At 42.4% G+C, this 15,371-nt stretch overlaps 1 protein-coding gene across 2 annotated transcripts in view; it reads left to right on the top strand.

Annotated features, from left to right (window-relative positions):
• The window catches only part of STK17B (serine/threonine kinase 17b), a 443,751-nt gene that overhangs the window by 318,137 nt on the left and 110,243 nt on the right, over positions 1–15,371 (top strand). For both annotated transcript variants that reach the window (XM_044060623.1, XM_044060624.1), the window contains exon 6: positions 4,061–4,240. In XM_044060623.1, coding sequence (XP_043916558.1) covers positions 4,061–4,240 — 180 coding nt within the window. The remainder of the gene's footprint in view (positions 1–4,060; positions 4,241–15,371) is intronic.

A 15,371-nucleotide genomic window follows, 5' to 3' on the forward strand; every position in this document is an offset into this window, starting at 1 on the left:
GCCCCCTAACCGGCTGCATCTGACTCTGTGGAACTTCTTTCCTGGAAACTGCATTGGTTGTGCACTGACCTCTGGCAAATGTTGTAGACATGAAAGGAAACTAATATCTCTTGTTTGGGACTTTAACCTAATACCTCTAGGATTCTGAACTGGTGTCATTGTCTCTAGACTAACGAGGCAGCTGGGTATTGCTGATATTTTTTTTTTTCCTTAAAAGCCTTTTTTTTTCCTTTCAGCTAGGAAACCCCTGTCATGATGATAAGGTGAAATTGCCCATGCGCGTACACACACACACACACACACACACACACACACACACACACACACACACACACACACACATACTCACTCACTGGAAGAATTTCAAAGTGGCAGGCTCTCATGTTTAGAGAGCCCTTTCCAATATTACAAAAACACAGTGCCACTCTAAGAGCGAGTTCTTCTTTCATGTCTAGTAGGATGACAAGGATTGTCCAGAACCAAGATATTCACCTCCCAATATGCTTCCCAACACACCAGAATAAGGAGAAAAGCACCTCTTATGCTCAATAGATGTGCCCACAGGCAAATGGGATTTTACTTGGACAAAATTTAGCATTTCAGGGAACCTGAGCAGTTATTTAATTTGCTAAAGGGATGGTAGGGCTGTTAACAAAAGGATTATACCACATTGAATAGCACAATGCATTTGCTTTTGTTATTCTTGTCATAAGAGAATCCTAAGCTATGCTAGGGCCTGTTCTTAAAGGGCCACTTCAGCTTCCACCACCTTCTTGAGTGGAGTTAGCGCATAGTCTGTACTGGAAGCAGCAACATGGTGTTCTGGACACACCTTTTCTAATCATTATGGATGGCGCAGTGGTGCAGCGGTAGCATTGTCACCTCACAGCAAGAGGTTCTCTGGTTTGATTCTCGGCTGGGGTGCCTTCTGTGTGGAGTCTGCATGTCCGCCATGTGTTCATCTGGATTTCCTCTGGGTGCTCTGGTTTCCTTCCCCCATCACAAAGATGTGTATCTGGAGCATTTCTCCCCAGGCCTTCATTGAAAATTGGCTTAATTCCAAGCTGGATTTTCACAGTCAACAAACGTTAAATAAATAAAAATAAAATAAAAAAATTATAACAAGAGCAGTCCTGACAGGGTGGGCTTTGCCTCAGCCTTACTGCAGGGCCTGTTGTTCCCTGTCTCTTCGCAGAGCCAGACACGCTCTGATCTGGAATCTCTGGAAGTCTTCCCAGGAATCAGTATTAGGACAGTAGGCATTATCTGCTGTTGTAGTACCAATTTAATTCCGCCATCCTCTTTCTTGTGGTGTACATGATTTGTGGTAATCACCCTTTGCCATCACCTTTCTGGATCCACATATTGGACAGCTCTCCTCTTCATCTGGGTTTAGCAGAAGACAGGAGATGCAGTTTTGGGAGCCTTTTGATGAGAGTTCATACCCCCTTAGGGCTGGTTCCCATATTGTGGGTCCAGTACTGGATTTCTTTTGCTAGGGCAAGAACTATCAGAATATGGGTCTTGCTGCTGTGCCTTTATACCAGAAACATTGTGATGTTTGAGTAGGAGGGCATCCAACAGGCTGAGAAGGGAAGGGAGTGATAAACCCTGGAAGACGGTCAGCCATCAGACTTCTGTAAGATGGAAAACCAAGAATCAGTATTGCAACAGTGGATATAGTCAAACATCTACAATTATTCTAAGTTCATAACACGACTTTGCTTTCCATGCCTATAAAACTCAACTAACAGATTGATTGCACGAGATAATTGTTTTGGGTGGGTCACAAATTAATGCCGACCTGGAAAATGTCTTCCATCAAAATACTCAAATATGGGACATTCCAGAGGTAGAGCTGTGTACATCTCACCCCAACAGTCATCTCAAAACTATTTCCTGATGTCTCACAAGACATTCAAGAATGTAGACTGCATTTTCCTTGTAGTGGAACCAGACATTCATTTATGCCTTTCCTCTTTTCCCTTAAACCAAAAAGCTTTCTTTAACGGAATGTAATAGAATGCCATCTAGTTTTGATAGCTCCCATTTGACTCAGAGAACCTTGGTTCCTAATCTGTCACATTTTGTGCCCATTACCTGTTTACAAATCATACAAAACATGAGATAGCGAAGTTCCTCATTCCATCCTCAGAACTCCAAGCCTGTAAATGTGGACAGTAGTTCCTTTTTCTTTCAAAGTACTGAATATTTTAAGAGAGGCTGAAAGACCTAATACAAGAGGAAGAGGTTTATTTCATGGAACACAACACGAGGATTAGATCCTTTACACAGTCACTGCCATTGCAAGTTTTCTACTTGGTTTAAACTATTTTCTTTATTTAAAATTGGCTTTTTCTTCAGTAAAGGTTCATATTTCTTCAGTCTCTGCATTTGTACCCAGCGATTCCATAGGCAGCAGCTCATCCTTTTGTCAAGACCTTCCTTACAGGTGCCCTATATGCAAAACCTCTAAGAAACACCCCCCTTCTTTTGGGAGTTTAATGTCTTGATAGAAAAGAATGTACTTGTTGAATGAGCAGACTTAAAAAAGTTCATATGAAAGGCACAAGCTGTGGTTGCTTTTACTACTGACTGAAATTGTTTAGTTTCATATACAAAAACCACCTTGCTTTAGCAGTCCACAGTGAAAAGGTGTTACCATTCATGTGAAATGTCATACCTACAATGAGTTTTAACTATGAGTGTTTATTTTTTCTCCAAACTTCATAAAGATGAAAAGCAACACCTGCATCTTTTGGATGTTGTGAGGCAACTGAAAATCCTGCATTTGAAGGATTTTGTGATTTCAGGAAGACTGAATAGCTTTCTGTGCCTTTCAAAAGGAATAATCATCAGTCAGTAAAAGTACTCTTTTTCTAAATGGTTGTGCAGTATTTGCTGTGATGAATGCTGTAACTTTAGTGAGGGTTCACTTTATTAGGTCAGCAGCCATTAATAGCATATTTCAGGTATGTGTTTGTGCAAGACATTTTAGAGGCTGCAACATGACCAACTCCACTTCTTCACAAATCATTGCAGGTTGGGTGCAGAGTTCAGAGGAAGGACAGGTTTTAGCATGGTTTTGCTTTAGGAAATATTGTAATAGTCCTCCTCCAGTTGATTTGACTGTACTGTGTAGGATTCTACCAAAATATTATAATTTTACTGTTAACTGTACTGTCTTCTATGGGGAGGGGCAGTGTATGTTTTAAGGGGTCTATATTAGATGCTCGAGGTTACTGAACTTCGAATACGATATGATCCACACCACATTGTTGAAGTCCAGTAACATTGAATACCTAATATAAACATTGAAAAACGTCAATAAACAAAACTACTTGCTGTAAGCAGGGGGGCAAGCCCCCCCTGCACCCCCACACCCCCCGCTACTTAAATATGCCACCTCCGAGACCACACTACATTGAAGTAAACAGAAATCTTCCCGTATGGAAATTTCCGTTTACCTCTTCGATGTTCTGCGGTTTTGCTGTTCACGTGTCGACAATGTCAGATTCGACATTGTGAACATTCGCAGATCCAATATAGACCCTGTTTTAAGAATACTTACCATGGCATTATATCTTCAGGGAATGCTTATTGTAATAGTAAGGCTACCCTTCCTCCTTCTCTCAAGAAGTGTAATTTCTTTATACTATTTTTATATTGTTAAATGAAATTGCAGTACAAAACGTTATCTGTTTATTTGAATAATAGTCTGCTACAACCAAAAGCCCCTAGCGGGGCCGTTAATGGGCTTGGAGAAATGAGTAAAGCTGTTTTCAGTGCTGTCTTTATATGGGAGCGTGGCACACCTGCAGATATTTGAAGGTGTTAACCTGTCAAAAATATGAGATGTGCTAGAACTAGTCCTGATACTGTGCAAAATAAATTTTGATTGGAACACAAATCTCAGTGTGACACCTTTCAAGTGTTTTTGGAGACTGCACGTATTCATTTGCTGTCCCTCCTCATGCTCTTGCTACTTCATCCATTTAATGTCCTTTAGTAGTGTGTTAGTAATTCTGTTTTTATTTTTAATTTTGTCATTCTGCTTTAGGAGTATTGGAGTGATGGCCTACATGATGCTGACAGGTGAATCCCCTTTTTTAGGAGAAGACAAGCAAGAAACCTACCTTAATGTGTCCCAGGTCAATGTCGACTATTCAGAAGAAACATTCACTGGATTATCACAGCTATCGATCAACTTTCTCAAGACTGTTCTTGTTAAAAATCCAGAGTAAGTACCAAATCAAAAGATGTGTTTTGACACACAGCTATTGTTGAGAAATGGATTGGATCTTATTTTGAGAAGTGAAGCGTAGCACTTGATACTTGTGTTCTGGCTCATATGGCTGTATAAACAATTCCAGGTTTCCCCTTTTAGGGTGATAATACTTCCTTTGGACTATCTACATCATCTCTGCACCTGGTGTAGGTCATTCCCCATGAACCCCAGCTTATCACTGACACTGAATTTGGAAAGTTCTTGCATTGGATTTCATGTTAAGTATAGATTAGCCAAATGTACCTGCAGTCATCAATCTCTGAGTTTGAACCAGTGCAGATATTGACCGTCTTTGTTTGTGTATGGATAATGGCATTCACTGCTATAATTTTTACCACATATTCATCACAGGCAGTAAAGAAACTAGCTCAAGTATTTCAACATTTCAAATTAGCAAACAGCGGAGGCATGATGCATCAGTAATCTGGAAGGACTCCTCCAGTTATTTCAGCAAGAGCATGAAATTAGAATGTGAAGAATCTACATGTCATGTCTGTGTTAGATTTGGTTGGGTAGACAAGCTGTATCATCACTAATATAATGCTGATGGGATAAAGAAACATCAGAAGAATGGAAGTCACTGCTTGACACATTACATATTCTGTACTGTTAGCAGAGAATTGGCACATATATCTAGTCTGAAAGAGTGTGTTTGACAAACGTAGTACAGGTCATCACTTCAGTAAGTGACATGTTTATCAACTTCATCTCTTCAAATGCCACTTAAAGAAGTTTGTAAAGGGAAAAAGAGACATCACTGTTCCAGTTTAGAGCCTCTACGTGATTACCAGTCAGATTACAATGTTCATTAGGGTCATGCATAATGGATATTGGATAATGTTCACTGATGTAATTTTCTGCATCTAGCTGGAGGTTTAGTGAGATTATTTCATTGTAACTCTGTGGAACAGCAAAGACCAAAGTCCAAAACTGTTTGGAGGAATGTGATAAATTTGCTGGTTGTAATTATTCTGGAAGAAGTCAATAAAACCTACTTTTTTCTCAAAACCTCTCCACTGACCAGAACACTCTGATAACTACATGTTGTCCAGCTCCATTGGCTTACAGTGATTAAGCTGCGACACCAATGAAGTTGATCCAAGTTCAGTCAGCAGCTTCCCTTCCTGTTGGAACTAATATTGGAGGCAGGGTGTGAGGAGTGATGGGGCTATGCTTGCTTGCCTCTATTCCAAGAGGAGGAGGGAAGGGGGCACATGCTTTGGGGCACACTTTGTGGTAGAATCTCTAATGGGAGACCACAGATTAGACGGAGATTTTACAAGGTAGAGAGTGGGGCTGTGCTCGACTGTATCACATAAGGAGAGCGTGGACATGCATTATCTCTCTAACTGTTAGAGGACTCCTGATGTATATTAATGATTTTGTGAGAAAAATCTTTTTCCAGTATCTGATTACATTTATTAACCAAATTACTGCATTTGGTACCTTTGTTGGATGTAGTTATGTAAAGCATGGTATTTTATTTATTCTACAGTTTTCATGTTTTTTTAACACTCAATATTGGATACTTGTTCTGAGGTTTGTTTTTTTCTGATTTTCTTCATGTTTAACTGTTGCAGTCATCACATTTGGGTTATCCCTGCTGGGGTAGCCCTCAGCCGACCTGAATACCAGAGACTTAGTATTTCTGTGTCGGTTGCTATCACTTGAAGACTGAAGTCTGGAGTCTAAAGCAAGGCAGCCGACGCCATTACATCAGTCTTTCTTGCCGCGGAGCCCAAAGCAGAAGCAGTTCGCACGGGTGCCAGTCAGCCGCTACCTGAGTTCCATTTCCGAATTGAAGTTGAAGTCTTCGAAAGCTAAGTACCCCATTGGGGATCCTTTTTAATTTCACTAACCGATGTCAGAAAAAGTTAATAATTGTCTTGCCTGTGGAAAGCAGATACCACACCGGGAGTTCCATTCCTACTGCGTCATTTGTCTAGGCCCAGACCCCGACATCCCTCGTTGTCGGTTCTGTGCTTTAACACCAGAACTATTCATTGTCGGGCCCTTGTTGTAGCCAGTTTTTTCCCTTTACAGTCCTTGAATTCCAGTATGGCTTCCATAAGCCATCCGACAGCTGACCTTCCGAAAAAACTTAAAGATAAAGACAGACCGCACAGGACTAAACCTTCCGAGGACGCTACCACCAAGCTGGTCGCCATTCCTCCAGAATTCAGTGAGGCGTTTTCGCAACCCCTGATGCCCGTTTCAGTTAATTTGCAGGCCTCTGCTGAGACCCTTTCAGAGTCTGGTATGCCACAGAACTCTTCTTCGTCTAATGATCCTGCAGTCTCTCTACCTTGGATAGGTCCGGAGCTGCTGTGCAGGCACCGGCTTCCGAGGAAGTCCTTCGCAACACTGAATCCAGACATAAACCAACGCCTTCTTTCACAGCTACCGTTCTTTCTAAACTAACCGAGTTCCTTAGGCCCAGGGGTCGAACCCCACCCCCAAGAAACCGCCTTCTAAGCCATTCTTTGGCCCCTGGAATGGCAGAGGACCTTATCATGCTGATTAGGGGAAGCCAATCCACTCCCTCAAAAAAAAAAGGGGGGGGGGCTGTCTCCAGAAGTTTTGTCTGAACAAGAGTCAGATGAATCTGATGCATCTGAATATGAAGACTTGCACCCCCTCTCTCTACAGATGAAGATTCTGATGCAGAGAAATCTATTCCTTCAGCCTCTCCCCCAGAGGATTTTTCCTTTGGGGAAACCCTGTATACTTTAAGGGAGCATTTCAAATGGGAGAGTCAAGATTACTCACAGTATAAAAAGAGACTCAGAGTTCCTGGACCTTCCACAATACAGGCCCTTAGCCATCCCCCCAGTCCTAGATGTGGTAGATGATGTCTTCCTTGAATCCAGCTTTACTCCAGATGCCCGCCTTCCTGCTCCCAGAAAGCCATACAGGTACTGCAGAGTCCCTGACTCTCACAAATATCTCTTTAAAAACCCAACAGCAGACCTTGAGGTCATTACTCAAGGCCCAAAAGGGGTTAAAGTTACTTCAGCTAAGAATCCCACCCCCTCAGATAGTGATTCCAGAGTACTGGACAGATGGGGTAAAAAACTATACACCTCAGCTACTATTGCTATCAGGGCACTCAATTGTCAGTTCCATATGCTTAAATATCAGCAACATATCTTGGATCCAGTATCTGTCTGCCTGGGATGACATGATCGACAGACCACAATGCTTTGCCAGATGTTTCACGTAGCTTGAATTTAAAAAATATTTTTAAGAATTCTGGACCCTTTGTAGACAATAAATACAAGAGAACGAGTACGTTTATACATGAGTGATCCTGTAGTGTCTGTATTTAATGAATTATGTGACAAACAAATTAGAGAATTATATAATGGAAGTTGTTTTAAGCAAATGTATAACCTTACTAGGGATGAATCTTTGCACTTAAGGCATTGCAAAATAATAGTGATATAACAATTAAAGAGGCAGATAAAGGAGGTAGTGGTGTACTAATGAATACAAATGAATACCTTGCAGCAATGTATGAACCGATGTCTGATGCACGAACCTTTAAGTTAATACATGATAGAGAAGTCAATGAGATTGTGAGTAGGATAAATGTCTGTGTATGACTTGCAGTTAATGAATGATGTAGATACATTCAATTTCTTCACTGTACCTTGTCCTACAATTCCAGCCCTATATGGCCTGCCAAAAATACATAAGTCAATGACTAAAACCACCAATGAAACTTATAGTGTTGGGACGTGGGTGGGCCACAGAGCCTTTGTCTATCTATTTACAGAAAGTGTTAAAAACATTTTTGAAGTCTGTCCCCAGCTATATTAAGGATACTGGAGACTTTCATACTCAACTATATACTTGGTATAATGGTAATACAGAAAAAAAAAATTATTGGTGACTTTAGATATTGTCACTTTTCACTGTGATTCCCAATGATTTTGAGTTAGAAAGAATAAGGGAAATACTCCAGGAATGTGGTCAGTTGTCAGCTAGGAATATTGGGACAATCTGTGAGCTACTAGAATTAGTGCTACAGAATAAAGTTTTTGTCTTTAATAAACAAATATACCATTAAATATCAGGTATAGCGATGGTCACCGCAATAGCGAACACCTATGCTAATTTAACCTTGAGCAAATGGGAAGAGATGAATGTATTTGGACGAAACAGTATGTATGCATCCAAGATCCTTTTTATAAGCGTTTTGTGGATGATATTTTTTTGGCATGGCATGGTACTAGTGGAGAGCTTGAAAATTTCTTTATCTATTTGAATAATGTAAAAATGACTTCTTAAATTTTGAAATTAAGTATTCAGAAACTAAGATTGATTTCTTAGATGTCACTTTGTTTAAAACTGAAGATGTGCTAGATACTTGTATCTATAAAAAAGATGTGCATGTAAATAAATATTTGCACAGGACTAGTATGCATGTAAAGCATGTTTTCAAGGGTATTCCAAAGAGTCAGTGTTTACGAGCAAGCAGATTAAATACCAAGGATGAGATATGCAAAAGCAAATGCAAGATATGACAGATGAGTTCTTAATGAGGGGTTATAATGGCAATGATCTGGATGGAATTACAAATGAGATAATGTCAATGAGGAGAGATGAAAGAGCGAAACCTTATTTCTCTAGTAATAGTAGGTCTGATATGATTTGTTCTAATTCTGAAAATTCTTTGAGATACTTAATGACATATAGCAGAGTAAGAAGATCTATTGAACAGATTATTAAGAATAACTGGCACATCCTGAAAGCAATACCTGGCCATGAGAGATGGCTTCCTGAAAAACCCTCTTTCACATATAGAAATTGTGATAATCTGAAAAAACGCCTATGCTATAAAGATTTTGCCTTAAATAGGGTAGGCTCTATTACTTACAACAAAAAAGGTACTTATCCCTGCTGTAATTGCTCATGTTGCTCTATCATAACTGAATCTATTGATTTTGTGCATCCCTTGAATGGTATGAAATTTGTATTTCATTGTACAGCTGCATGCAACACTACATAAGTGATTTATCTGGCTTCATGCCAACAATGCCCTTGCTTTTATGTTGGTAAATCTGCAAGAAGGCTACGAGACAGGATTATAGAACATAAATCAGAGATACGTAGGAAAATTGTTACTAACTCCTTAGCCCAGCATATACAGGAGACTGATGATTCACATAAATTCCTGTTTTGTGTTATAGATGTTTTGTCACCAAATATCAGACGTGGTGACTTGATAAATAGATTAGATACTAAAGAATATGAGTGGATTATCCGCCTACAAATGGATATTTATCCTGGTTTGAATAAGCAGGTAACACTAAAACCAATTTTAAAAAGTAAGCAGCAGCAGGTTCACTAGTAAATTGGAGAGATTTTTATATGAACTATAGAATTCTTTTATATGAAGTTACTTGTTTGTGTTTATATAGAATACTGCTTTAAGAATTTTTTCTCTTAATTGATAACTTAAATGTTAATGCTTGATAGGTTAGGGCTGTGTCTTGTGATGGAATTTTTTGGTATATAGGATGTTTGTTCTTGCTATAAATTTTACAAGCACTGAAGAAGGGCCTATGATCTGAAAGCTATATTTTATTAAAAGTTTGTACAACGTTGTGGAGCTTGCTTTTTCTTCTCTGCTTGGATTTTTGGTTTGCTAAACTCCACTTCATCGCTTGGTTCACTTTTTTGACTTTCTTATTCAGGCAGACAGCCAGGAAAAGCTGCTCAAAAACCTGGCCTATGTAAAGGACCTACTAACCTCTTTTAGGGTACACAATCAATGAAAAGAAATCCAAACAGGTACCCACCAAAAGGAAAATCTTCCTGGGGAGCAAGTCTGGAAACAGCATCCCAAATGGCATGCCTAACACCAGGGAAACAAAGTTTCCTATCAGCTTACTTCATTCAACTGGCCACCAAGACCCCAGCTTTCTGCAAGGGAAATCCTGCCAGCCCTGGGGTTCATGGCATCTTGCATACTCCTTGTTCCATATGCCCGACTGCATATGAGGAAACTTCAGTGGTACCTTTGGTGTCGACACTCGCAAGATCTGGAAACTCTTCTACCTATTATTCCTTGCCTGAGGAAGGAATTTCTTTGGTGGGCAACAGCCTGCTCCCACAACAAGGGACTGCCCTTCTCCCCCACACCGTGCTGCCCAGACCCTCACCACAGATGCATCAGACTATGCTTTTGGGGTACACACCTGGACAACAGGTGCATACAGGGCCAATGGGAGAACCCCCAGCAACTCCCCCTACACATCAGTCTATAAGAGATGATGGCTGTGCAGCAGGCCTTGATAGCTTTCAAACCCCTTCTCTCTGCAGGGGTTCTCCTGATCAAAACAGACAACACCACAGTGATGTGGTACATAAACAAGCAGGGAGGGACTCACTCCTACCCACAGTGCAAGCTGGCCATGACCCTTTGGTTCACAACCTCTTCCATGCATCTACACCTGTTAGCACAATACCTGCCAGGCTCTCTCAACTCCCTGGCAGACCAATTAAGCAGAAAACTGTTGGACCCCCATGAGTGGCAGCTTAACAGAAACACCTTCTTAATAATAACTCAGAAATGAGGAACCCCGGAGGTCGACCTGTTTGCCTCCCACACCAACAATCAGCTCAGCAAATTCTGCACCAGGGAGCATCACTGCATGGCATGGGAGGTAGATGCCCTGTCCTTTCCTTGGGTAAACCACTTGGTCTATGCCTTTCCTCACCTACCCCTCATTCCCAAGGTACTGCTCAAAATAAGGTAGGAAAAACCAAGGGCTATTCTCATAGTTCCAGACTGGCCCAGACAGCACTTGTACCCTTTGCTGCGCAGCCTGTCCCCACTGCCCCCATGGAATCTTCCTCAGGTTCCCAACCTCCTAACCCAGAGGGCAGGGGAATTCATGCACCCCCAATTGCAGGCACTCAATTTGGCAGCTTAGCTTATAACCTGACCCCTGACCAATCAGCCCTCCTCAGTAAACAGGTTCTGGATGTTATCAGAGAGGCCAGATGCCCTAGCACCAGAAAGTCTTATGCAGATAAATGGAAAAGGTTCAGCACCTGGATCCAGGCTAAGGGAGCCAATACGGCACGGCACTCCATCCCTCTCATTCCGGACTGCTTAGCTGACCTACTACACAGTGGTCTCTCTTTCTCCTCTATAAAAAGTCATGCTTCTGCTATTTTCTCTCATTTTCCCACTGAGCAGCCTCTTTTTTCACACCCTCTGATCAAGCAGTTCCTCAGAGGGGCTAACAACTTGAGGCCCCCCAGAAGGGCACCAACACTGGCTTGGGACCTTAACTTTGTTTTGGAAAAGCTCAGCGTGCCTCCATTCGAACCAGCTTCTTCTGTAGAGCTAAAATTTCTCTCCTGGAAGACGGCCTTCCTCCTGGCCATCACTTCAGCCAGAAGAGTCTCTGAGCTGCAAGCACTTATGGCAGTGGAACCCTTCATCATCTTCCATGCAGACAGAGTATCCCTCAGAACTAATCCATCCTTCATGCCCAAGGTGGCACCCAGTGTGGCTCTCAACCAATCCATCCATGTTCCCAACTTCTTTCCTAACCCTCAAAACAAGGGGGAAATGATTCTGCACTCTGTAGATGTGCCACAGACAGCTCAGATACTATCTGGACAGGACTAAAACCCTTCAGAAAATCCGATCAACTGCTGGTTAGCTTTGCTTCAGGGGCAGAGGGCAAAGTCATTTCCAAGCAAACCATTTCCAAATGGATAGCACACTGCATACATTTCTGCTACAAGCAGCATGGCAAGCCTCCCCTCAAGGGGGTTAGGACCCCCTCCACCAGCGCAGACTCCACCTCTGCAGCATTTCTCAGAGGGGTCCCCACAAGGGACATCCTGGAGGCTGCCACCTAGACATCTGTTCACACCTTTACCAAACATTACCACCTGTCTCTCTCTTCTAAATCCAGGGCAAGTTTTGCCTCTGCAGTCTTGCAGGGTATGCTAGCCAGCCCCTAGCTTCCTTGACTGCCTCCACCCATTTCCTCAGCTTTGGGAATCTACTCAAATGTGATGACTGCATCAGTGAAACACGAAGAACATAGTACAGTTGTGTACACTTACCATAAATGTAGATGCTCGAGTGTCTTCAATGTTGCAGTTCTGGTTTCCCTCCCTCCCTCCCCCCTTTTTCTTTTTATTACCTTTTTTACTTGTTGTTCTCCTTTCCTTAGAAGGGACATATTGGTATTTTTTTCCACTGGTGGGGTCCTGCCACCAGAGCCTGGCCTCCTACGTTGGGGGCTCCTGACCGATTAGGGCAAGACAAACTGATGTAATGGCGTCTCCTGGCAGGGAAGTGCATTCAGGGCAAATGGAACCCAAGCCAAATGCACCTGCATATCAATCAAAAAGAAATGTTAGCTGTACAGAATGCTCGGACAGCCTTCAAGGACCACATTCTTCCAGGACAACTAATGGTAAAGATGGACAACACCACTGTTATGTGGTACATAAACAAGCAAAGAGGTACACATTCTTACCCCCTCTGCAGACTAGCCATGGCATTGTGGAACACAGCCTTGAGCTACCAGGTGCACCTACAAGCTCAATTCCTGCCAGGAAAATTAAATACACTGGCAGACAGACTAAGCAGAAACCTCATGGACACACACAAGTGGAAACTGGAACCAAGGATTTTCAACACGTTGACAAGCAAATGGGGGAGCCCAAATATAGACCTGTTTGCCTCTTCCCAGAACTACCAATTGGACAAATTTTGCACAAGGACTCCCCACAAACAAGCCTGGAAAGTGGATGCTCTGTCCTTCAGCTGGAAAACCCGATCAGTCTATGCCTTCCCCCCTCTGCTCTCCAAAGTAATACTAAAAATCAAACGGGACAAACCAAGGATGGTTTTGATTGCTCCAGACTGGCCGTGCCAACACTGGTACCTCCTCCTGCGCAGTGTGTCACGGTTATCTCCCTGGCACCTGCCTCAGACTCCTTCCCTGCTGTCTCAGCAGAACCAGATTCTGCACCCTCAGCTTCAAACACTGGACCTTGCAGCCTGGCTAATTACTTCATCTCTCCTGTACCATCCCTCAGCAAACCTGTGATGGGTATCATTTTAGAGGCAAGGAGGCCTAGTACTAGAAAATCTTATGCTGAAAAATGGAAAAGATTCTGTGCCTGGAACCAATCTCAAGGGATGAGCACAGCAGCACCCAATTTACCTCAGATTTTGCAATACTTAACTGAGATACTTCACAAGGGCCTGTCTTTTTCCTCCATTAAAATCCATACCTCAGCCATTTCAGCTCATTATAACACAGAACCACCCCTCTTCTCTCATCCACTGCTCAAGCAGTTCCTCAGAGGGGCCAAAAATTTGAGACCACTCAGAAGAGCTCCAGCCCAAGCCTGGGACCTTAACTTTGTCTTCGAGAAACTCACTCTACCTCCTTTTGATCCTCCTGCTACTGCAGATTTAAAATTTCTTTCTTGGAAAACAGCTTTCCTTTTAGCAATCACTTCAGCTAGAAGGGTATCTGAATTACAGGCCCTTATGGCAGTGGAGCCTTTCATCATCTTTCATGCCGACAAGGTGTCCCTCAGAACCAATCCATCCTTCATGCCCAAGGTGGTATCCAGTGTGGCTCTTAATCAGTCCATTCATTTGCCAACCTTCTTTCCCAATCCACAGAATAAAGGGGAATTTTATACTGCATTCCTTAGATGTGCACAGACAGCTTAGATTCTACTTGGTCAGGACCTCAAAGGAAATCTGAACAACTGCTGGTGGCATTTGCTGCAGGGGCAGAGGGGAAAGCTATTTCAAAGCAAACCATTTCTAAATGGATAAGCCATTGCATTCATTTCTGCTATAAGCACCATGGAAAACCTATCCCCCAGGGAATCAGACCTCACTCCACCAGGGCTGCCTCTACCTCTACAGCCTTTCTCAGAGGCGTCCCTACCAGGGACATCCTAGAAGCTGCTACCTGGAGTTCTGTACATACTTTCACCACGCATTACCATTTGCCAATTTTCTCTAAATCCAGAACTGGCTTTGCCACTGCAGTCTTGCAGGGCCTTATAGCTGGCCCTAACGCTATCTAAATTCCTCCTCCCAACCATAACTGTTGGAATCTACCCAAATGTAATGACTGCAACAGTGAAACACGAAGAACATAGTACAGTTGTGTACACTTACCATAAATGTAGATGTTAGAGTGTATTCACTGTTGCAGTCCTGGTTACCCTCCCTCCAGACCCCTAACTTCTTTTGGCTATACCTCTACTTTCCTTTACCATGCTTAAAAGCCTTTTTGGTGTATTTGCTTTTTTGTTGGAGGTATATCCTTGTGCTTTTATATTTAATTGTTTCCCATTAGGGGGGGCACCTGACATCTGGGGCAAGAAAAACTGTTGTAATGGTGTCGGCTGCATGTTGTATACCCCTGATTACCTGACGTCATGGAAGAAGGGACAGCAACCGACGCAGGACCCAAGACTTTGTTAATCAGGCCAACTGAGGGCTACCTGCAAGCAGATAACCCAAATGTAATGACTGCAACAGTGAATACACTCGAACATCTACATTTATGGTAAGTGTACACAACTGTACTATTATTGTATTGAGGGCAGCCTACCACAGTGGCAACTTTTTGTGACTTCTGTTAAACAGACAGCCTTTCAGTGCAATCCCGTTATTATTCACTGTTTGCTTTTTTAAGACAGCACCTTGGTAGTTTGGATTATAGAAAGTTACTAGGTTATCAACCCGGTGGTCATTTAAAGCCTAGCCATTCACCCCAATGTAATACAAGTGATACTCTGGTCAGTACTCAGGATTGAATTTAGTAATGACTGCCCATGTCCAAGAGGGTTGTGGGCGCTATCCTCCGTAAGAATTTACGATGCCCCTTCCACTCATCCAGGTTCCTTTTGAACAGTGTTATAGAGGTGCTCTGCTTCACATGAACTGGCAGACTATTCCAAAGATGTGGCAGTCACTGGTTGACAAACCTGTCCCTCCAGCACATCCTATTCAAGTCGAAGGCCATATTTAGGTCCTTGGAACTGGTGGCTCTAGTCCCATTTGATT

This window comes from Protopterus annectens, chromosome 2.part0 (genome assembly GCF_019279795.1).
Source record: "Protopterus annectens isolate FY-2018-M chromosome 2.part0, PAN1.0, whole genome shotgun sequence".
NCBI classification, from domain to species: Eukaryota; Metazoa; Chordata; order Ceratodontiformes; family Protopteridae; genus Protopterus; species Protopterus annectens.